Source organism: Falco cherrug, chromosome 14 (assembly GCF_023634085.1).
Source record: "Falco cherrug isolate bFalChe1 chromosome 14, bFalChe1.pri, whole genome shotgun sequence".
Lineage (NCBI taxonomy): Eukaryota > Metazoa > Chordata > Aves > Falconiformes > Falconidae > Falco > Falco cherrug.
The window spans coordinates 17,966,419-17,988,990 of NC_073710.1; the positions used below are offsets into that span (position 1 = coordinate 17,966,419).

Below are 22,572 nucleotides of genomic sequence, written 5' to 3' on the forward strand. Positions count from 1 at the left end.
TGTAATGTAATGGAATGAAAGACTGGTTGTCTGGAGAATGTTGTTATCGTTGGTGGTGAAAATATGGTCATAGGCAGTGTTCTGGGTAAAAGCAGACAGGTCTGGACAACCTAATTAACAGGTACCCTGGATCATAATCTTGCAGTGCCCCATTTTCTCGTGTGGAAAATGAGGGTAATTATTGCTTCCTATAATGACATGCATGAATGCAAGTACATTACTGGCTCTCATATGCTTAGATCCCGAAGTGAGGTGTGCCAAAAAAAAAAAAAAAGTCATGAGATGAGTAATTCAGTTGTGACAGCATGGCTTGAGTATGCTTAGCAAATAAAGCCTGGGGTTATGCACAGAGCAATAAGATTAAAAAAACCCAGAAAATTACCACTCAGTGGGTGAATGAGGTATTAAAGAGTCCTCTGGCAAAAACAATATGTGGTCTTGTAGCTGAAGACTTTCTCGTAGGGGCTGAATTTAAAGCTGTACGATCTGTGTGTTCCAGATTTTGGGGTCAACTTTTTCAGTGCTTGACCTGTAATCTTTTATCAAAGCTTCCTGGGGGTGGTGTGTGTTTGTGGTAGTATGTCCTGATAATTGTTTGCTCTATGCCTAGATTTTAACACTTCTTTTAAATATTGTAATTTGACTTCTACACCTGGATAATCCAGCAGGGTAATGACTTGCTTGCAGTTACACAGGCAGTCATGACTGGAACGGGGGATATAGCTACAGACCTGTGACTTGCACAAAGACCATCCATTTCTCTTCCCCAAAACTATAGTACTGTAGCAGTTTTTTAAAAAAAATTGAGCAACATTTAAGTGGCCTTCATAACGATGGAAACTTTAGGTCTGAGAATATGTCATACTCTAAAGCATATATATGCAAAATACTGTTTTGTTGTCTTAAAAAGCAACACATCTGCCCAAAACAAGACTTACTTTGCAGGCATTTTTTCAGAATATGGTACAAACTGTTGTTACAATTTACCATGAGCTCTATCTGATCTTCTTGAAATGGAAGTCGCTGCAGCTCTAACTTGCTGACAGTGTTTTTGCTGAAGAGGAAGGAGATACTTTATTTAGTTAGTTATTTAAATGTTGCTATTGCTTCTTTTGACTGAGACTCAGGCTTGCTTTTTTTTTTTTTCTTGGAAAGTGGAAAAATTTATGGATTTGTAGCTTTCATATTTGATAATTAAATGGATAGACTTCTTGAATACTGATAATGGGAATTAAAACTTTTATCTCTCTGGAGCTATACTGAGGAGATAATACTAACTTTGTGGTAGGAGAAAAGTTGTTATGACTTGTATATACGAATGACCCCAAGTATTCACTGGTGGATTGTGTTGACTTCGTGAAAAATAAAAAAAGTTTGGGTTTTTTTTTTTTTAAGTGGCTGAGGGCATAGAACTGTCATCTTAAGTATTATATTGTTTAATATGCTTGTGCTGTACAAGAAATAATATTCATGATGTGATCTTAATGATTGCTATTTGCATGTGCTACAGTCCAGTAAGAATTAATATTCAGTACGAGTAGAAAAGTTAATGGCTTCCTGTTGTGTGTGCACAATTTTAACTCAGGTTTGGCAACTGCTCTTTAACAGAAGGCAGAAAACTGAATGTTTGCAACTGCTGTGGTGTTTGTGTTTCTAAAGCAGATAGTGAGGAGAGTTCTTAAGTGTTGGGATACAAAAATAGGCTGCTAATAGATAGAGAAAATGGAGGCCAACTTTTATACTTTATTTTAATATTCTTCTGTTGGAAATTAAGAAGAGAGAAAAAAAAAAAGCTTTTTCTCTAACTGCCCTCTGTGGTGATGGTAACTATAGTGCTGATTTTCTTGCAGGTGAACTGTAAATGTGTGAAGGATGTTCAAATTCTTCTAAGCCAGAGTTGTTTATAATTATTACAAGGGCCTTTTTCAAGTTTGGTTACTAGTATTTTGGAAGTGATTTAAGTTAAATCTCATGACAACAAAAAGACAGCTACCCTTATTCTGGAATAAACTGACCCATGCAAGGGAGATGTAGGATTAGCTATACTGATATAGATGTTTAGATGACCCCATGGCCCTGAATGTGGCAGTACTGTGTATTTTAAATTGCATTATTCTTGGAAAGATCCCTTTTGTAAAAAAAAACCGTCAGCATTTCTGTTTAGAGCAGAGCAAAAAGAGCTGCTAAAATTATGGCTGTTTCCTGCTCAGTGCAGGTGTGTTTCCCTGGATGAGTAAGTAAAATGGAGATACCTCTCCTCACAAAACCCTTTCTAGACCGAGGCCTTTGGTGTGGTAAGAGGTGAGGGTATACAAAGGCTAGAAAATCTGATTTAAACAGTCTCTGTCTTAGTTATGCAGCTCAGACCACACAATGTCTAAATACTGGAGGTTTTTTATTGACCTTCTGAAGGACTTGACTCGCTGTATACAAAAGGAGTTTTCTAACAGAAATGGACTGGGGAGAAACCTCTGTATTTTCCTCTAGATGAAAGAATATAGGTTGTTTGTGTCCTTAAGGGAACGATAAGTTATTTGAACAGTAGAACAAAAGGCCAAATGTTAAGCTGATTAAGTCCCCTCACTTTTAATAGAGCAGCTGAGGTTTTTGGTCACTTTTTTTGTTACCTTGGGAGTTATTGCAGTGCTGAGAACGGTGCTACATGATTTCTTAATTCTTCAGATAGAGCGTTTTATTTTAGCTTCTGGTAAGTTCTAGCTTTACAAATTAGGAAGGGAGCATTGCGTACCAGCTCTTCTAAAAAGGCTAGTCCTCTCTGCCCACCTGCAAGAAGGGGGAAGGAGCAACACATCAGTGTCTCCTCACACCCTTCCTGAGTTGTCTTACCAGTGTTGGTAACCTGTGCATGAACACTTTCTTTCTTTTAGAACTGTGCAGTCAAGAGTTGTTCAAGTCAAGTTAGTTCTTGGGTGATATTTCAATTTTCATGAGGTCAAGTGAGCTGTTGAGTTCGTCCAAAGAAATCAGACTTGGTGAAAACAGTAGATTTTGCTGTTTGTAAGGAAACTGTCATCCTTTCGTACAATCTGTGGTTCTTGGGTTTACTGTGATTCTGTTTTTAAATGTAATACTTTGTAGGCCCAAAGAAAGATAAAGTTAAGTGACTGTGGGGTATCTTTCCTTTCATTTTAGCCTGTAAAGTTAGGAGAGACTGGTAAATGAGCAGATTTCAAGAAATGTTAAATAATATTTGACCATATCTTCCATTTTGTGGGAACTTCAAGTTTCCTTTTGGATGAAAGAGGAAAGATTAGCTGTGGAAAGAGGCCTGCCCATCCTGGAGCGTTTTTCAGATTTAGTGGAAGCCAGGAAGGTTTTTAGTGCTGCTGCTCTTTTAGTCAACAGCTAAGACTTTAGAGTTCCTTATGTATGCCTTTCCTGCATCAGCTGGGGCCAGTACAACCTGTTGTCAAGACTGAAATGGATAAAGGGAGCAATGAACCTTTGAGAAATGTTTTTATCGTGGATGTTTAGCATACAGGGTATCATTAGTATATTAAAACGAATGCCAGCAACATGTGCTTCCGTATGTGGGCCTGCAGAGAGCTATGCAAATAGCTAAAGGAAGCAGGTCTCAGCTAGATGTAACTGTGTTCACCCATGCTTGGACTTCTTTTAGTCATCTGGCTATTGTTCTATATACAGAGACATTTTAGATGCCCTAATAGCTCTAAGATCATCTGAGGGAAATACTTCTAGACACTGGCTACAAAATGTCGGAGCTTTTTCTTCTGCCTCTCAGTTATTAATGGCATTTCTTTGTATTCTGCATTGTCCTAATTTTAAACTGTTAAAAGATAACCTAAATTTTGCTAGGTGGGCTATGGGACTGCTTGCGGGGTTTGGAATCTCAGTGCTTTTGATCCTAAGTTACCTAGGTCATAAGTGCCAAAAGATTGGTTCAACTTCTGATGACAGATGTTTTTCCCTTGAGGAGTTGTGTGGGTTTTGTTTGTTTTGCCCTTGCCCTTGTGCTTTGTATGTTGCAGTGGCATATTAATACTTCATCAGACCACCCATGCTTTGAAGCCATTGTGTTGGTTGGGGTTTTTTCCCCTCTATTTATATTTCTTGGTGTGCACACTAATTCTGGTTTCAGCGGACCCTGTGTCATTGATTACAATAGGAGAAGTTTGCTGTTTCTTGGATAAGAAGTAAGTTTTGGTGAGTGTTGCAATAGTACTGCCCCACTGAAAGGTTAGTGACTCTGATGCAGAATACCTAGTGTCTTGGGGGCTGGGGGTTATGAACAGGAATGGTACTTCTGTCTGTGTGTGAAATAAGTTTGAGGGAATATTTTCACAGCCTAGTATTAAGCTGGTAACTTAAAAGGCTAGTCTTGCCCAGATAGTCAGTTGAGAGAATGAAAGGCTCCTCCAGAGCAAAGTTTAGTTCCTGCTCTGAATTACTATCTGCTGGAGTCTCTTGCTCTGGCCATTGTGTATATAAAAAGCATAATAACACCAGCTTCCTAACTCCGAGGCAGCATTATTATTTTTTTTTTTTTGTACTTTGGTTATTTCATCTATACAGTTGGTTTAAGTATAGGAGTTCTGTTGCAAAGCATTGTAAATGTAAAAATATAATTTGAACTTTGAGAAGAATTTTGAGTGTAAAAGACAGCACAGAAATAAAGGACCATTTTTTGCAGGGCCATGAGTCTAAAACCCACAGCACTAGATCTGCATCTGGTATCAGATACCATTGCCAGGAAAAATAAACAAATCTGTTAGGAGTTCAGGGTGGACCACAGTCTTCCCCCTCTTTTCCTTGCTGTAGCACCGCTGACTTAGAAGCTGCCTGGTGCTGGGGAAGGCATTTGGCAACTTTGATTATGTAGCAGGGGACAATGTGTGGTGTGGGGAATGTGTTTTTCTTCGAGTGATAACCCTAGTGCAAGCAGGACCCAGTATGACTTGACTGTGGATCATTTACCTATAGGTTTTATTGACAATTTTAAGTTCATGAGTTTGCAACTTAAGAACTACAGATCTTGGAAACTATGGTAGAGCTAAAGTAACTTTAGCTTTACCAACACATGAGAGAAGGAAGCTCCAGTCTCCTTGTACAGAGGTGATTGATTGCTTTTTTAATTCTTAATGGACACTTTTCTTGTAGAAATTAACTTATGCATACTAGATACATGACTGTGGAGCTGTGACTTACCAGCATGATTTATCGCAGTGTGTTGCTTAGCGTGTCTCTTCCTTATGGATCTGCTGTGTGTATTTATTGTATGTTTACCCTTTACAACTGTGTATGGCTCTGCACGCTGGCCCTTGGGTCACCCCCCCGCCCCGCTCCCCTGCCCCGTGCTGTTTCTCCCCTCTCCAAACTGTCACAGGTTGGATCCACTATGGGTGTGTGTTGTATCCCGGGGTCACTCCTTCCTCCACATCGGCTACTCTGCCGTGCTGTTTCTTCACTAGGATACCAAGTGGCCCACAGACAAGTATACTGTCATAGCTGAGATAGTGGTGGAGGGAACTACTGGAGTACTGCAGTGAAAGGCAGAGGGTAAGGAAGGGGCAGCGAAGACTGAGAAGTGCTTGTCAGTACCCCCATCACCTGGGGTTTGCTGACTGAGGGTGCATTTCAGTACTACCAAATAAGGCTCCTAAATTTCCTCATATTGTGGTATACACATTTATATGCATGTGAATAAATTAGGGCCCAAAGAGATTATGGTATTGAAGTTTGTAGAGCCAGTATATGCAAGGTGTAAATGTCCAGGAAGCTGATCCATAATGGATATTTCATTCTTTGTCAGATGCGAAGTGCTTTAAGGACAATTATTAAGGGAAAGTTTGTGGCGACTAGAGTTCGATTAGTCACTGGAAAATATGTGAGTTTCTGCATACTATTCCGTGAATCCTTGTGTTAAGTGACGAATCACAGTTAAGAGAATTTATGCTCCAAGCAATCTGTGGTGCCTTCCTTGAATGTACAAGTATGTGTTTCTCTGTAACATAAGTTTGCACGTTTCAAGGAAGATTCTGTTGAGGATGTAAGATTTCTGTTTTTTTGATTACCTAGGATTTTTTTTTTAATGTGAAGAGGTGACTTGCTTTGGTAAAATGATATAAACCATATTTTAATCTCTTAATCCTTGTAAAAGAAAGATCACCTATCTTTTTTTGATCTTCTTGGATTTATTGCAAAATACTGAAGAGAAAAATGTCTAGCGATCATTTAGTTATGCAAGCACATAACAAGAAGTAGGTTTAAATCGCTGGAGGGCCATGTTTAGAAAAAGGTCGTATATCAGCTGTTAAAATACTCTTTCTGTATGTAGACCAAGAGGTTAGAGTATAGGTAAGGTTGAAAGAGAAAAGGGTATAATGTATTAATATTAATTTATTTTGAAAACTTTCTGTTTCTCAGAGAATGAAATACCTGTGTTTGGGAACCTCTTGTCAACGAAGTTAACTGCAAAATTACGAAGCAGAGGAATAAAGACGGCTTAAATTGAGACTTCTGGTGCTAATGATATGCCCCAGTATAACACATAGTGACAATTTCTTTTGTCTTCAGTTAGACCTTTATTAATGCAGTAGAACCATCTTACACCTTTTTCCATTTTTAATTGAAATGTGTAACATTTTATTTTAGGATTGAGTTGGACTGCTAAATTCACATTCTCTGTTCTCCTGTGGTTTTTTTTTTTTCCTGTAATGATTTTCCAGAGTTTTTAGAACAAAATGACCGTAGCCTACTTTTAAAATACATTTGCCATATCAAGTTCATTTATTGTTACTGATCTTTCGTCTAACGTATAAAAAAGAATTATCAAAGATTAAGTTTACTTGAGATTTTCTTCCTGCTGAAAAGAGATTTTACAGAATTTCTTCTCTTTTGGACAAATAAAAAACCCTGATTTTTTTTTTTAAAAAAACATAAAACCAAATTGAACTTTCATCTTTCACATATATATTAAGAAAGGGAGTGGATGGAAGCAAGTAGCTAAATTAGTAAATTTACATTATATATAAAACTAGAACCTGTGGGAACTGCTGTGTTTTTTCTCAACTGCAAGATTACACTGTGTTTGTGTTTTCAGATTGTTACATTGCCAAGCAGAAATCACTAGTTTCTGCAAAATGTTGCACCTGGCTATTTAATGATCAAAGCTCATTGGAGAAGCAGTGCATCTGTAATATAGTCATGTAGATAACAGGACCAGATCAGGCCACATACAGTTTACGGGGAGAGGTGAAATGCAGGGATGTATATTTTAATGTAATGGCAATCTTACGTACATACTTAGGTACAGGTGGGGCTAGTCTAGCTAACAAGGGCTGTGGCTTTCTTAATCTTTATTGTTGTATTTTATTAATTTTATCCTGCAGTGTGTTTTCCCTGGAATTAAAATTTGCTAATTTTGCTTTTAAAATCTTTGCTAAAATGACCTGCTGAAGGGAGCAATTTTTAGTTCTGTGCATGCTTTTGGCTGTCAGATACATTGGAGAAACTTACAAAAAACTAACACCTAAGAGGGTATTTATGCAAGTGGCTTATATTCTTAAACATAGATGTTGGGTTTTTTTTCCCCATAGGTTAAATAGCTCAGTCATTTAATCAGTAGAATTGTTAATGCTTACATGAACTTCCTGTCTGGTGGAAACCTTTTTTTTTTTTTTTTTTTTTTTTCCCCTTGGAGAAGATGGTGTAAACATTTACAGCATCTGTACCTTTCTGGGAGAAGTGATGGTATCTACGTATTCTGCTGAGGAATGTGAAATGAGGGCTTCCATTGGCTTCAGTGTTAGACTTGACCTTGCTAATTTGTAGGAGTGAGGGGTTTTTTTTTTGCTAACAGAATTTCTTCTGTCTGAATTTCCTTACTGTTTCAGACATAAAGCAATAAACTAATAAACTTAACTCATATTGAAAACCTCAAGTTCATATTCTGTAATTTTCTTTCTGTATTCTGAATACTTTTCAAAAGCTGTATGTCATTGCAAAAATGAATCTACATCTTGCACTTTATGGAGTATCTTTTCAAAGGAGCATTAAAATTCACCTTTTTTCTGTTTCGAAGTTGCTGTGCTTCAGCAATCCATCCCCCCAGGGGATCTTTGTGTGCGTCTTCAGCTGAGTATTTAGAGCTTGGTTTCTGTGGTCAAATGAAAAAATGAACATGTGTAGCTTTTAGCTGTTTTCAAATAATTTCTTCCCTTTAGCAGCTCAGTTAAGCAATGCTTAATGCTAACTTACAATGACCAGACTTCCTGTCGTGGGCAGCCAGCAAATGGGGATGGAATTAACTTCATAGACCTGAGCACCCCAATGTGATTGTGTTCAAAGTGAGAGCGAGATGTAGGTACTATGGTACACTTTCCTCGAAGTTTTACATGGCAACATTTCTGGTTTGTTTTGTTGCATGGAGTAGAATGTAAACTTTTATGGGCACATATGTAAAAGTTAGGATATTCTCATCTCATTTGGTGAAGGTGCCTTTTAATTTTTAGTATGAAGCCAACAGCCATTTGAGATGTATGGGCCCCTTGAATTCAGAGTGCAAACTGGGAAGGGCTGTAATATGTTGTTACTCTGCTGAGCAGTCCAGTGAGAAGTTATTAATTTAATGGTATTTTGTTGTTACTGTACATGGCAGCTCTGTGTGACCTGATTACTTAAAAACCTGTGGGTTTAAAAGGTGCGCTTCTCTAAGCCTTATGTCAGTCACACAGCTAAATCCCCAGAGGACCCCTTGGAAAGCTAGTCATGTGTGCTTTCTCAAGATGCAGCACACTATTTCTCATGTTCCATCCTTGTAACCGTGTTTTCAGATAATTTTGTGGCTTACCTGTGATGACTTCCTGGGGCAACTGAATTTCTCGCTAAATTTCACTGTTTCTGTGAGCTGAATTACTTTCCATGCCCGATCTGTACTGTCACGCGGCAGGAGATTTTTGCTTTCATGTGACTTTCTCCTCTGAGAGAAGCCTCACCTTGTTCCCTTTAGAGTTGCATGAGAACTGTGTTTCATTGCTGCTCTGAATAAAACAAGCTGTTAAGACACACCTTGTGTAGTTAATTTTTAATTCTCCAGAAGTGTGAACAAAGCCATTGTCCTCACTAACCACCCTGGAGTACATTTGCAAAAAGATACTAAAGGCTTTCTTCACTCGCTGGGTGCTCATTTGCACATAGCTCATGTTGCAGGGGGCAGTTTCTGCCTTCCTGAGATGAAACCCTCTTTGGAATATTTTGTTATGCAAATTGCTCAAAAAAATTACGGATTCTGAAAACTCTGAAGTGCAGAATGTTGCTATATGTACATACAAATGAAAATGTGAATATATTCATCTAGAGAATGCCCACCCCGTGTCTCAGTCCACAGCACTTAGGTGATCAGTGTCTCTTATTTTCCTCTCCAAAAGATTGCCAATAGTTTCCCTTTAGCCTTCTTGAAAATTACTGAAAATATCTGCTGAATAAATAATGTTCATGGCCTGATTTCTGACTCTGTAAGCCTCCTTTGAATCTCTCTGTAGGCTTTTTCTTGTCCTTCATTAAGCACATAACTCTGAGGTCTGATCCAAGCATTGTTTGTGGCCACAGACACTGAAAGACTCGTGGGGACTTTGGACTTTTGAGTCAGGAGCCTGATCACACAAGACCCTGTAGTCCATTATGCCAGTCTCAGTGGAACTCAGCTTATACTGTTTATTAAGTCAAGGATACCTTGCTAGTTTGACAGCCTCTAAGATTTTTTGACTTACCCCATGTATATACAATCTGCATGACTTTCCAGCCTAAAATTATGTGACTTGACCAAAGCTGATCTATGCAAACACGGCTTCCTATGGTAAACTTGAGTGCCTCCAGCTAACGTAAGGTGTTCTGCTGTTAGTGTTGGCTGGTTTTAAGCAGGGGCCGTTCCCTCACCCAACTGCCTGTCTGGGTGTTGAGTGGTTGTGCTCCCAACCACAGGTGGGTGTTGCTTGAGCACAGGGGTGGACAGAGACAGAACTTACCCCTTTGAATACCAGTGCTGGTTTGCTCACTTCTGGAATGAGGAGCACAGTGGTGTTGCGTGGGTTTTGGTTTTTTTTTTGATCACAGTCATCCCCTATCATTCGTGCCCCCCCCCCAGTTCTCCTGTTCACATCATTTTTTCCCTGTGCTTACCTTATGTCTTGTCTTCTGCTGAGCTTGCATGGCACCTGCTGTAGTAGAATCCAAGTTTTGTTTTACTGTCTGCCTCTAAGTGTAACTGAAGGACAGGTCACAGCAATTCATAGTTTATAAGTGTGTGACTAAATGTGATCACTACTGCCAGGTCATTTGAATAGAGATCGGTGGAGGTGTCAAGGATCAAAAGTTTATTGTTAAGTTTATGGCAGTAAAGAGCTCTAGCAGACGCTCAGGAAGGCACTGAGCAATTAATCTGTGCAGTCTTTGGAAAGTAGCTATGTAGTAGTGTAATGATCCATTGAATTAACTGATTTGCTGAACAACACACAACAGCAGGAGCTGAAGTTGAGCAGCTTCAGGCTCTGAACTGCCACAAATACTGCATGCCCAGATCAGAGCCTGAGACAGGATGGTAATTGAACGTGCCTTGGAGTCCAGTCTTGTTAAAGAGCTGCTTGAGGGAGTTGTCAGAATCAATAGCTGACTGATGAGGCTGCCAAGGAGTCCCTTTTAACCTGTAGAAATAACCACGTAAGAGAATGAATGAAATGTAAACTAGTACTGTAGGGGTTTCAGAGTGGCACTAGACTTCTAAACTGGGGACTGAATACATTGGGAATGTCCTTATTGTCTTGCTGGGTGTGAGTCAACATCTCTACAGGGCATACTTTGATTTATATTTCCCTGGGAAATGAATGAATCTTGCACTATTTTATGGGAATCACACCTGCAAGCATGTTGGACCTGATCTGACCCTGCAAGCTGCATATGTCCAGGTCTGTGCTTTTTTCAGGTGTATCAGGTCCCAGGAACGTGAAGCCAGGTGAGGATACAGCTCTGCAGTTTGGACATGGGATTAGGAAGAAGGAAGGCTCTAGTACTTAAAGGCACTAGGAAGATAAAAGAGTGTTCTAGGTGCTGTGCTGGTAGTTCTGGTACAGGCATAAAGTTACATTTTAATTGTTCAGTGACAGATTGTGCTATAAAAAGTTAACTGTGTAACAGCTAAATTGGTACGGTTAATCTACTGATTTGAGTCTGAAACATGTTGCAGTTTTTCCTGGCCTGTTCCTTTCTCAGTTCAGTTGGGATCATCCATCCTGGACTTAGGGGGCATTGTGTGGAGGGTGCCAGGTGACTCCAGACCGCCTGGGGAGGTAGCAGAGCTTAGTGTAAGACCAAAATTTATGCTTGCTGTGCATATCTCTCTTTCCCAACCTCTGATTTTCTGCCTTGGCTTTTCTTTCAAAAATACAGAGTAATACATCATAATTACGGTATATAATGGTCATTAAAATATATGCAGGTAATTTCTATTCATTTTCTGAAACCATGACATGTATTATATCTTTTTGTAAAAGTCTAAAGAATGTTTAATAAAACTTGTGTTTTGTACATCTGCTTCATAAGTTATTTAAGTAAATGTAATGATATCTTGCCAGAATTTTGTAGGATATATAATATGTTGCCTCAGAAGTATAGGAATGTAAATTGTGAAATTGAGGGGTTTTATATAAATATTTTCTCTCTCTCTTTTTTTGTCTTTTTTTATTTTTTTCCAAAATGTGTTCTCTTCCTGAATCGTTCCTCTGTTCAGTGAATTTTTAGCAACTAGGGTATACTAATCTCTTTTTCAAAGACCAGTTGGAGAAACAATAGTATGGTTATAACAGTGTGGAACCTGTGCATACAAAAATCCTTGTGGCTGTATGTATATGCTCATACGTTCATACAGTAGAATGGGATGGTAGGGTTGAAAAGTTGTAACGCAAGGAAAAGAACTGTAGTGAGACATTGAGTAAGTTTGTGTTTTTGTTTCAGAGGTCAGTATGAGGTAAGAGCCACTTGAAATAACAGCAGTGCAGGTTGTGAAATCTGTTTTATCGCTGCTTATAGCTTATATTTTGCATGGGTCTTTGTGGTGCGGTGTTCACATGTGTGGACTTATAGGAGTCTGAAATGAAAGGTGTGCTTCATTTTGAAGTTATAACTGTGTTTTTCAGCAGGGATTTGTTGGGTGAAGGGAAAACAAAAGGGGTTACTGGGGTTGCTCTTGTCCATGATTAGAATGAGCCAGCATGGTGCAGTCCCATGCTGTTTATTGCAGCCATGCAACCTCCTTCCCACTTTATTTGGGTACTTTCTATCTCTGCATCCTGATTCTTCTCTGCTGATATTAACGTGAATTGGTGGGGTTGGATCGTATTTTTCAGATGGTGGCATTTTGGGATGGATATTTGGCTACACCGCTAGGGATCTAGGTGAGACTCTGGATGGTAAAGGGGATCAGAGTCAACAGTAGGGAGCTTTTGGTTGCTGGTCATTTATGGTCATGTCACTAATTTATTTTAGAAATCTGCATCTAAATTTAGGGGCCTTGGCCAATAAGACACATGGATTGTAGGAGGTTTTTTCATGGTTTGAGACGGTGGCTGAGACATAGAGGTTGAGACATTAAAACCCTGTCTTGAATATAATTACACTTGGAAAAAATATTTTAAGTTGCTTGTGTCCTACAGTTAGTTCTAGTTAACTTTAAGGTCCTATTTTGCCAAGGTAAGTTGTTTGATGTCTGGGACAAAGCAATGTCTGCTTGATAAGTTTGGCCTGGGATACTTTGCAGAGAATAAGAAATTCCAAGATGAATTAGTGTTCCATTATCAGGAATTCATTGATGAACTTCCTTGTTTGTCTCTCCCTCCTTTCCGAGTTGGCGTCATAGATACCTAGTTCTACACAGGCTGAAGGTTTAACCAGTGTTCAGCTCTCTGTCTGTTGGCAGCAGCATTGCTTTTTCATTATGTTACTGTGTTCTGTTACATATGAAGTGTTCACTTAAAATGGGGGTTTTATATTGCAGTGTTCTTAAATGCATGGACAGAAACCTTCAGCTTTTTCCTTGGATCTTGCTAAGTCTGATAAACACATTTCAAGAACAGCCTTGAAATGTTTTTCTTCACTCTTCATTCTGTAGCTTGTAAGTCAAGACTGTCCAGAAGTGGGAAGAACTGTTTATTTGTCTGGTCCACAAGCAGAACAAAACCACTTCCTCAGTTTTCTAATAAGTATCTTATCTTGAGAGTGCACATATTTCTATTTCAGTGCTGTCTCACTACTGTTATGCAGGCCATGTAGCAATGGTTTGATTAAAAAAAGGGAGTTGACTTGAAAATGTGTGCTTGTGCAGTGTTCCTACTCTGCTGAGCTTTAGTATGTACCTGTGTTCTGTAGAAAGCAGGAAGTCGAAAGTGATACAATAAGTTATGTTAAATGACAGAGATCTCTTTGGAGTTGACCAGGAGAAAACTCACAAACATTTTCATTATTAGGCTGGCTTTTCACTTTATATTCCTACTTTAAATATTTTTCTTACAAGTGCCAGTGACTATAGTAGCTGACAAGGTTAGCTGACTATCTAAGATTTGATGTGTAATTTTTAGATGGGTAAGTTAAAAGTTGTATCTTTTCTTTTTTGTCTCTGAACAGTTGCCACGGCAATTGGAAATTTCTTGTTTAAGAGTAAATGCCATTTGTGAAATTACGTCTTCTGTAACGCAAAAGGCCCATGTATACACTCTGTTCATGGATAATCAATGATAGTGAAATGATAAAAACACAACAGGTTATTTTTCTTCTTCTTTTGGTCTTTCTCTGCTGTTGTCTGTTAGTAATATATTTAGTTGTGGATTCATGGATTGCAAGCTGGTGCAATTTGTTTTTCTTGCCCAATAAAGATCTTTAAGTTTATATATGTGTGTGTATTTATGTTTTATATATGTATGCATGCTTTGAGATGTTCATCTTATTGTTTATGGCTCTGCTGGAATGTAAATGCAGTTATACTGACTGAATGTTGTTTCCTTTCAGTGGATCTGATGGAAATAAAAGAAATTCGCCCAGGAAAGAATTCGAAGGACTTTGAGCGTTGCAAAGCAAAGCAAAGAGAAGAACACTGCTTTACTATTTTTTATGGTACCCAGTTTGTCCTCAACACCTTAAGCTTAGCAGGTACATTTTTCTTCTTTTAAACCTACTGATTGAACAAATCAAATACATTGATGGAACAGTAATGCAAAGAATACTGTGGTTTTGACTTCTGCAGTTCAGAGTAAGCGCACCAGCTGTTTAAAATCTGGAGATAGACCTTTTACTTGGCCCTTCATGTCTGTGAACTGCTGCTGCATTTGTAATGTTTTGCCTTCAGATAGCGTGTCATTTTGAGCGTAGTTTCTGATTTGCTCAATCATTTCTAGTAAGGTAGCCTTTTGCTGGTTAAATCTCTCTAGTAAGGTCTTCGGTGCTGAAGAGCAGAGGTGACATTGTCCTCTTTAAAGTCAGTAAAGGATTGGCTGTTGTCTTCAGTGTGGCCAGAATATTGCCCTTGAATTTTTAGTCTGGACAAAATTGTTCTGGAAACGATAGCCATAAAGAGTTAGACTACAGATACATGACAGAAACTTTCCTATCACCTGCTAGCAACTGGAAAATGCCAATTTGGAAAAATGAAGTTCTAGTTTGAGGTTACGTGTGTGCATGTCACCTGATAATACTAAACCTCTTCTAAAGAAGTACTAGGGCACCATAAATAGTATTGGAAGATGATAACTGAAAATTAAGAGATCCATGTGAAACAGAGGGAAGTTGTATCCTGTATCTGTTGAAAGGGTTGCAGCACTTATTTCAGGTGAGGCTATCCAGGGTAGCAAACCCAAAGACTTTGAAATGAAAAGGGATATAAATTCTTACAGTGCAGTCCGAATACAGTTTCTAAGTAGTGGAGCTTACAAAGAGATTTCTTTTCTAAAATGTTTGTGATGGATCCTTGGTTTAGAGTCATACAGATGACTTATTTGGAGTGGTAGTTTTGTCTGTCCTGTGCAGGAACACACTTGTTCATTTAAATCATTAAATTCATTGCAGAATCTTAAAGGGAGAAAAAAAGGAGTGGTTTGTAATTGTTTTAGTGCTAACAGTACCTTTTTTAAAAATGGAATTAATTGCTAATAGATTGCAGTACTAGAAGACAAGTTTTTTTGCAGTCTGATGCACTGGAAATTAAAGACTGCTTGTGACTAATCCATTATTATACGCTTTTAACTTCAAATTTAAAGTTTTACCATTGTTGGCTGAAGCCTGTGAAAACTTTGAGTAAGGAGCTGTGCTTAAATGCAGCTGTGCCAGGTACTTCAGTTTGATTTCCATTAACCACCCCCCATCCCTCTTCCATGGCAGTTCTCAAAGCCAGTGTTCTGCCAATACTTGGAAAACACTCAGTGCATTGAGATATTGCTGTAATGCCGAACTGCAGAAAAACATTATACAACTTTCAATTAAGGGGGAAATCCTTTTCCTTGTTAAAGTGCTTGGTCGTGGTTTCTTAAAACAATATAAAATAATTGTTACTTAAAGGGAACGGTAGCTGTCATAAAGGGCAGAATTGTCTTGGGAGAATAATTGGTTGGCAGTGGTAGTGGATGTTCTTTCTGAAATTGTAACTAATTGAAAAACATTTCCATAGGGAGCTGAGGCTGGGTTTTAGCTCCATCCTTGGGGGATAAAGCACTGTTTGAAAGTGTGTTTAAATAAAATGTAATCTTCACCTTTTGAGAAACTGTTTTGCTTTGAAGGCAGTTAAAAGAATTTGCAGAGATTACAGCTCCTGTGTGAAAATAATTTTTCAAGACTAGTTTAACTGAAGAATGCCATCATGAAATTTCAGAACCAGAATGCTAAAGCAAATGGACTTTGCCCAACTGAAGGCTGTAATGATAGCATCTCATCCGAGGCCCACAGAATTGGTTTCAGCTTAATTGTATTCCCTGGGGAAGGAAGCCTATCCCAGCACGCAGTTCATTATCTTGGTTCTGTTGGTCGAAGCATTAGCAAATGTGATCATGTTAAATAATGTGGAGGACTCTGCTGGTCTAGGAAATGGAAAGGCAAACTACAATTAAAACAAACCAAGACAATGATAAACCAGTTTTTAATGTTGGGAGGAAGATGTACCTGGCTTCTAGTGTAAGCCGTGTACGGAATTTTAGACCTTTTTTTAACTTCTATTGAAATGTGTTCTATATGAGCTACACCAGTTTTGTACATTGCTCCCTTTCTGTTCCTCTTGCGTAAGTCTAATCCGGAGAGAAAGGAGGTGCTTATGTCCATCAAAAGCCAGTACTTCACAGTTTTCTTGTAGTTGCTTGGAATATAATGAGCTAGTTTTATGCTATAACGAGTTCTTGGCTTATGTGCTTCAAGTTGCTTGAGATGTAGGTCCCTGGGTTTTTGCCACTTTGGAGATAGAAGATAAGAAAGTGAATTTGATTGTGTTACTTACAGGAGGTCAGCAGTAGTTCTATGTTTTTTCTGCTGAGATGTTGAAATTTGCCTGCCCTGATAAGCAGACTTTGAACAAGAGGTATTTTTTCACAGAACTTTCAGAATTGACCCTCCTACCCCCAGATCCATGCAGTTTCTTATTAGCAACATGAAGCTATTCAATGAGATTTATCAAAGAGAAAGTTTAATTGGCAGCTTTGTATGCTAGGGTTTATTTGAACATCACAAATTATGTCTTGGTTTTGTGGTGATTTTGTTTTGATATTTCTCATAGTATTTTTTTTTCCAGCTGACTCTAAAGATGATGCCGATAAATGGTTGTGTGGCTTGAATATCTTGTATCAAGAGGTCATGAGCGCTCCCACACCTGCAATCACAGAGAGGTATATAGACATATTTTATCTTTGTGAGACTTAACATTTGTTTTTGAATTGAAAGTGGAAAATCTGAAAGAAATTTTTGAAGGTGCAACAAGTGGTGCCTGCCAGTTACCTTATGAACAACTACTCTCCAGTTAGTGTGTGATACAGAAAGCTCATATGAAAATTCTCCATGTCTGTTTTGCTATATACTTGTTCTGGTATTGTACTGTGCTGCATCCACTAATGCGGACTTGCAATTTACCCTGTTCTGTATACCAAAACAAACCAACACTCTTTTAATGCGATCACAAGAATGTCTGTTGCAAGTGTGTGTTGACTTCCTGGAAAATTTGTATGTCTTTTGTAGTTACAGCGGGGTGGCTCTAGTAGGTGTCCATGTGTCCTGTGTCCCAATAATTCCAATGCATGCTTTTGTGGTTTCTGCTTTTTATTGGACCCATTGCATTGTATGGCAATGTGATCAACTGACTCAGAGAGCCAGGCTGAAAATAAACATTTTTTTGAATGTTTATTTTGAATGTTTATGAAAATAAACATTACTTCTTAGCAGCCAGCCATATTATGGTGCAACTGCATGCTTAATGCTTCTGAGGATGTTGCACACAAAACTGCTGATACTCAGAATGCCAGTTTAGTTGATTAGCTTTTGATGCTGCCTCTGTACCTGATTGCTTCTCATCATAGCTGACATTTTTGTTTGCGGTCGCTGCTGTTACCTGCTGTGAAGACATACTGTGTCATTGCTTGCTACTTGACAAAACTGTGGCTTTGACACGGATGTTGTCTTTACCTACTTGGGGAGAAATTATTCTTGTCTATTGTATGGTATTGCAGCAAGCTCCTATACAGAGTGCTCCTGGATTCCAGGCTATGTTTGTGCAGCAGAGTGATTCCTGTAGAGACTGAGGATAAACTTAATAATGACATGCTGTGCTCATCCTTTAGATCAAAGTTGTGTGTGTGTACACATTTACTATTAATGCTGCTGATACTATTTTGCTGTGCACCTAAAACTGGCATACACTCTAATGAGGAATGTCTTTAAAATTCTCTGAACCTCTCTTTCTCTGCCCTAGTTTTTAATTTTTATGCGTCTAATAGATTTGAGCCAGCAGCCTCAGCTGGCATAAGTTGTTGACTTGATGGAGTTACTCTAGTTTAGATTAGCTGAAATTTTGGCTTGCCTTATCCACTTACATTTTTACAGCTTCTGTTTGCTTGTTCTTTTCTGTCCTGCCCACCCTTCCCCTTCCTGTGTTGTTTATGTGGCTTTAAAATGCAGTATTAAGCAGCAGAAAAGTATGTATTTACAAATACAATTATAAAACTGGCTGAGTCTTTAGGTGCTGCACTGGAAATGTTTTTGCATTATTAAGAGATGTATCTTTTAAATATTTCTGTTGAATTTCATCTATGGATTTTGATATTTAATTGGTTGTGTTTTCTTTATAATTCTTAGATTAAACGTTTTTTGGTTTTTTTCCCCCTCTTTTCCACAAGCTGGCTGAGAAAGCAGATCTATTCTGTTGATCAAACTAGAAGAAACAGGTAAGAAGCTGTCTCTTTGTTCAGTTTGGTTTTAGCGAACTTCTGTTGCAGATTCTGATGTGGAATGAAAATAAATAAATAATTATACATCCAAGATGTGAAACATGAGTACTCTGAAAATGGCATTTGCTCTTGCTTTAAGAACTTGTCTTTTGCTAAACGCAACATGTTCATGGCACTCACTTATGTTCATGTACATGGTATAATGAGGAAGCAAATGATGACAAATAAGTAGTTTTGCTTTTAGCCTACTATTACCCTGCCAGAATGAAGAAAGGGAGTTGTCTTCTTCCAGTCTTTGTGTAGAGATTTAGCTCAGCTGTGCAGGTATGTTTGCTTTGTATATGCTTATGTTTGTGTGCAGGGTTGTTTGTTTTATAGAGGTCTTTGCCCTTTCATAGCCCAGCTCGAGCCCAGCAGCTTGGACTGCGTAACCCGCTGTGAGCTTTCTTGTGCAGCTGTGCCACCAGTTCTTCCTTCATGGCTGAAGCGTGTTTGCATTGGACTACACTCTGATGTAGACAGACCAGAATCAGCTTTTAAAAGCTTATTTGGGCGTTTGTAACAATGAAGCTGCATAAGCAGGATTCAACATGGGCTGCTAAAGATCCGGGGCAGAAATTATTAGCCCTCCCTTGATTCAGTCAGGAGGACAGAGCAGAATATTAAGAGGAAGAGGAGATAACAGAGATACCTGAGGATATTAGAGGAAAGGAGGAGGAGGACTAATGGTATGACAGGGTAATGCCATATGAAAGAGTTGCTTTCACAGTGGGAAACGGAAGATATGTTGAGGACAGATATAGAAAGAAGCAAAGTTAATGGTTTGGAGTAAGGGCAAACATTTTTTTTTCTTGGGTGATTGGCCTGGTTACGTGGGGTCGAATAGACCAAAGCCAAAGAATCATCTCTGACCTGGTACTTTTCGTGAAAGAAGTTGTAGGGTTGTAGCTCCCAGTGTGCTGTGTAGCTTTGTATGGTTTTTAGCAGTTTATTTCAGGTCTGTGTGTGATGTGGGTTTGTAGCTTTTGTACAGCAAAGCAGACTTTTTTTTTTTTTTTAAATGATTTCAGCTGCATACCTCTCCTTAGAGTTGCCAGAAGTCATGTGACGCTGAGAAGAATGTTACACCTCTTCCCCATGTCTATTATTTACCATGATTTTGCTCTTTGTCTGGCATGTGTTTTATTCTAAGGTGCAATTCAGTGTAGAAAAGTACATGCGTTTCCTCTGATATAGGCCTTTCCCTAAAGATTGTGTCTTATTGTGTGAATGAGACTGTGTTATTGCAGGAAATAGTGCCGTTCTGCAGATAGATAGCCTGTGACGTTGTGCAGCTGGCCTCAATGTGGGCAGACACCATTTCAAAACAGTGTTTCCTAACGTGGTAGTGTCGTGAAGGGAAAAGTACCATCCTTTAGTGGATGTTGGCTTATACCTCCTGATGTATTTAGAAAAACTTGCCCTGCAGTGGGGATATGTTGGGGAACACGAAGCAAAAGCAAATGTTGGGATAGAGAAGCTGTGGCTTGACAGTATATATCTGCTGAAGAGGTTTCTTTTCTTGCTTTAGGGTTGTTCTATCACTACAAGGCAGGCTGGTTAAGATCAAGGGGACTTGCACTGTGGAGAGAGCAGTTTTTTGTTTTCTTGATAGATGATTCATGCTTTTAAAAAAATTCAGGAAAGGGGTTTGGACTGAGTTTCATTGTGTTTAGTGTTGCAGTTTCTAGGGAGGTTAATTGTAAAGGTTAGGCTTCCAGGCAAGTCATGTTTCACAGGTTGAGTTTTTTCCAGTGGTAATGAAGTCCCAGCTCTTTGTTTTGGCTTGCATTTGCCTGGCCAGAGGAAATTGCTTGTGCTTGGTGTTTAGGCTACAAATGGAATGCTTATTCTTGCTCCTAAAAGTAGTGTTTTTTTCCAGAGGTCTGGCGACAAGGTGGAAGGCCAGGAATTTCCTGAGTTCTAATCTGGCTTTGGCATGGACTTTGGCTAAGTTCCTTCTTGCTTTGCTTCTTTCCCTCTCTACACAATGGAGATGAGAATATCTCACAGGTTAACTGCTTGTATGGACACCGTAGAATGGAAGTGTTACTTTTGTCTAGGTGCTGATTGCTTTTGTTGCTTTCAAGTGGCTCTGTTCTGAACCTGTGTTTGCAGAGAGTTAATGGCTTATGAATTGGACTTTAAGTCAAGACAAAGTACCCTAGCCTTGTTTTCTTGGCTACTGTTGGTATCACATTAATGTTTAGTGGGCATTGGCAGTAGGACCCATGGATCTTGTGTCTGCATTCTCTTGACTTTTCCCCACTTCCTTTTTTGCTGCCAGGGATTCCTCTCATCTTCCACTCTGACTTGTCCCTGTACCCTTCACATGTCCCACTGTAATGCTGCACCTTTCTCATTGAGACCTCACATCTGTGCCTACCCAGAATACCCAGTCTGAGACTCTGTCCTGTTCCATTCTTTGCTATCCAAAGACAAGCTGAATAGCAGGTGACTGAAATGGAGCTACAGGAGATGGCTGAATTGGTGTACCAGCTTGGTGCTGCTCAATGGATGAAATCTGATTTCCTCTACCACCTCTACATGCTGCTAGTCAGGCACTCCTGCCCCTTTTCCTATTCTGGCTATAATGCTGATATGGGCATGAGGTGACCTCGTGAAGCCAGTGGGAAACTTGTTCTAGCTCTCTGTCAGCCACAGAGTTTTCTGCTTGCATAGCAAGTTGAAACAGATTATCAAAAGGTTTAACAAGCATCACAGCTGGCCTATGGAAGCAGTGGGACCATAGCAACAGGAAAAGGGAGTGGGGCACAAGGAGGGGAGTTTAGGGTTGCTACTTGTAACAGCAGTGAGCTGTTAGATCAGCTCACCTGTACTTATCGACATTTAAAGCATTTGGACACACAGCTCCTTTAGAAATCACCCTTCTGTTCATAAGGAGCTATAGCAGCATTCCCCAACCTCCTATTTCCATGCTGATCGTAAGCACAGTAAATATTGTCAGCTGCTCTGAATCTGCAGTGAAGGATGCTATGGCAGCAACACCTAGGGCACTGGAATACAATCTGAGGTTGATGAGAAAACTGAAAGATATGAAGGAAACTGAGGTTTTTGACATAAGCTATTCACAGGCTTGTTTGTAATACACAGTATTACTTCAACAGAAGAAGTTTGATGTATACATCATACGTGATTTGATGTATGGCCAGAAAGTATTTGTGGCCAGAAGGTGTTGCAGTGATTAATAAATTTATCTTTGTGAGTATTTGGTGTATGTAAGCACTGCGTTGCTTAAAATTTGGAATAAGTATGTCTTATTTGAAAGGTCTTGCTGTTATCTAGAAAACTTTGGTTTTTGAAATGTTACTGGTATATTACTTGACATTCTGAAGGATCAGCAGGTCTGTGTAAATGGACCTGGAAGGCAGTCCTTTCTGGGAAAACTTGGTTGTGAGAGGAGGATGGGGTCATGTTTGGATGTTGCAGAAGGGGAGAGTCTTGCTCCTGTAAATCAGTTTTACTGTCCAAGTGAATAACAGCTGGAGAAGAAGGTTATAATGGTAATGAAAACTGGAGCTTTTTATTTTCTGTTTCTGCTCATCAGTTTGTTATATCCTTTGTATAATGTTTTCTGTGTCTGTATTCCAGTGGGACTGGAACAATGGAAAAAAGGCTGCAATTCATCTGACCATGTGTAAACACCTATATTTGAGCTGATCATCTAGATCTGATTAATTATTGATGGAGAGAAATGGGTGTCTTTGCAGCATGGCTCTCTTCATCCTAATATGGATGCCCAAATTAATTGAAGTGCCTATTTCTCCCCACCAACTAGAAAACAAGTCTAGCTTGCTGACATGTAGGTGTGATGTTTATAGGGATTATGTTATGCGAGATGAGCCCTACGCAAAATGTTTCAATAGTCACATTTTTGTGTTAATGGAAAATATATTAGTAGCTGACTAGAGATAGCAAACTGTGGCATTTTTGCTATCTTTTTTTTTCTTCTTCTTCTTTTCTTCCACAGTATCAGTCTTAGAGAGCTGAAAACTGTACTTCCCCAAGTAAACTTCAAAGTGAGCAGCATGAAGTTCTTGAAGGATAAATTTGCGGTAATTACCTGATAACTTTTATC

At 39.0% G+C, this 22,572-nt stretch overlaps 1 protein-coding gene across 1 annotated transcript in view; it reads left to right on the forward strand.

Moving 5' to 3' along the window:
• PLCG2 (phospholipase C gamma 2) overlaps window positions 1–22,572 on the forward strand; it is a 66,086-nt gene that overhangs the window by 7,838 nt on the left and 35,676 nt on the right. Inside the window, exons 3-6 of the mRNA XM_055727002.1 lie at window positions 14,032–14,172; window positions 16,790–16,883; window positions 18,384–18,431; window positions 22,465–22,549. Coding sequence (XP_055582977.1) covers window positions 14,032–14,172; window positions 16,790–16,883; window positions 18,384–18,431; window positions 22,465–22,549 — 368 coding nt within the window. The remainder of the gene's footprint in view (window positions 1–14,031; window positions 14,173–16,789; window positions 16,884–18,383; window positions 18,432–22,464; window positions 22,550–22,572) is intronic.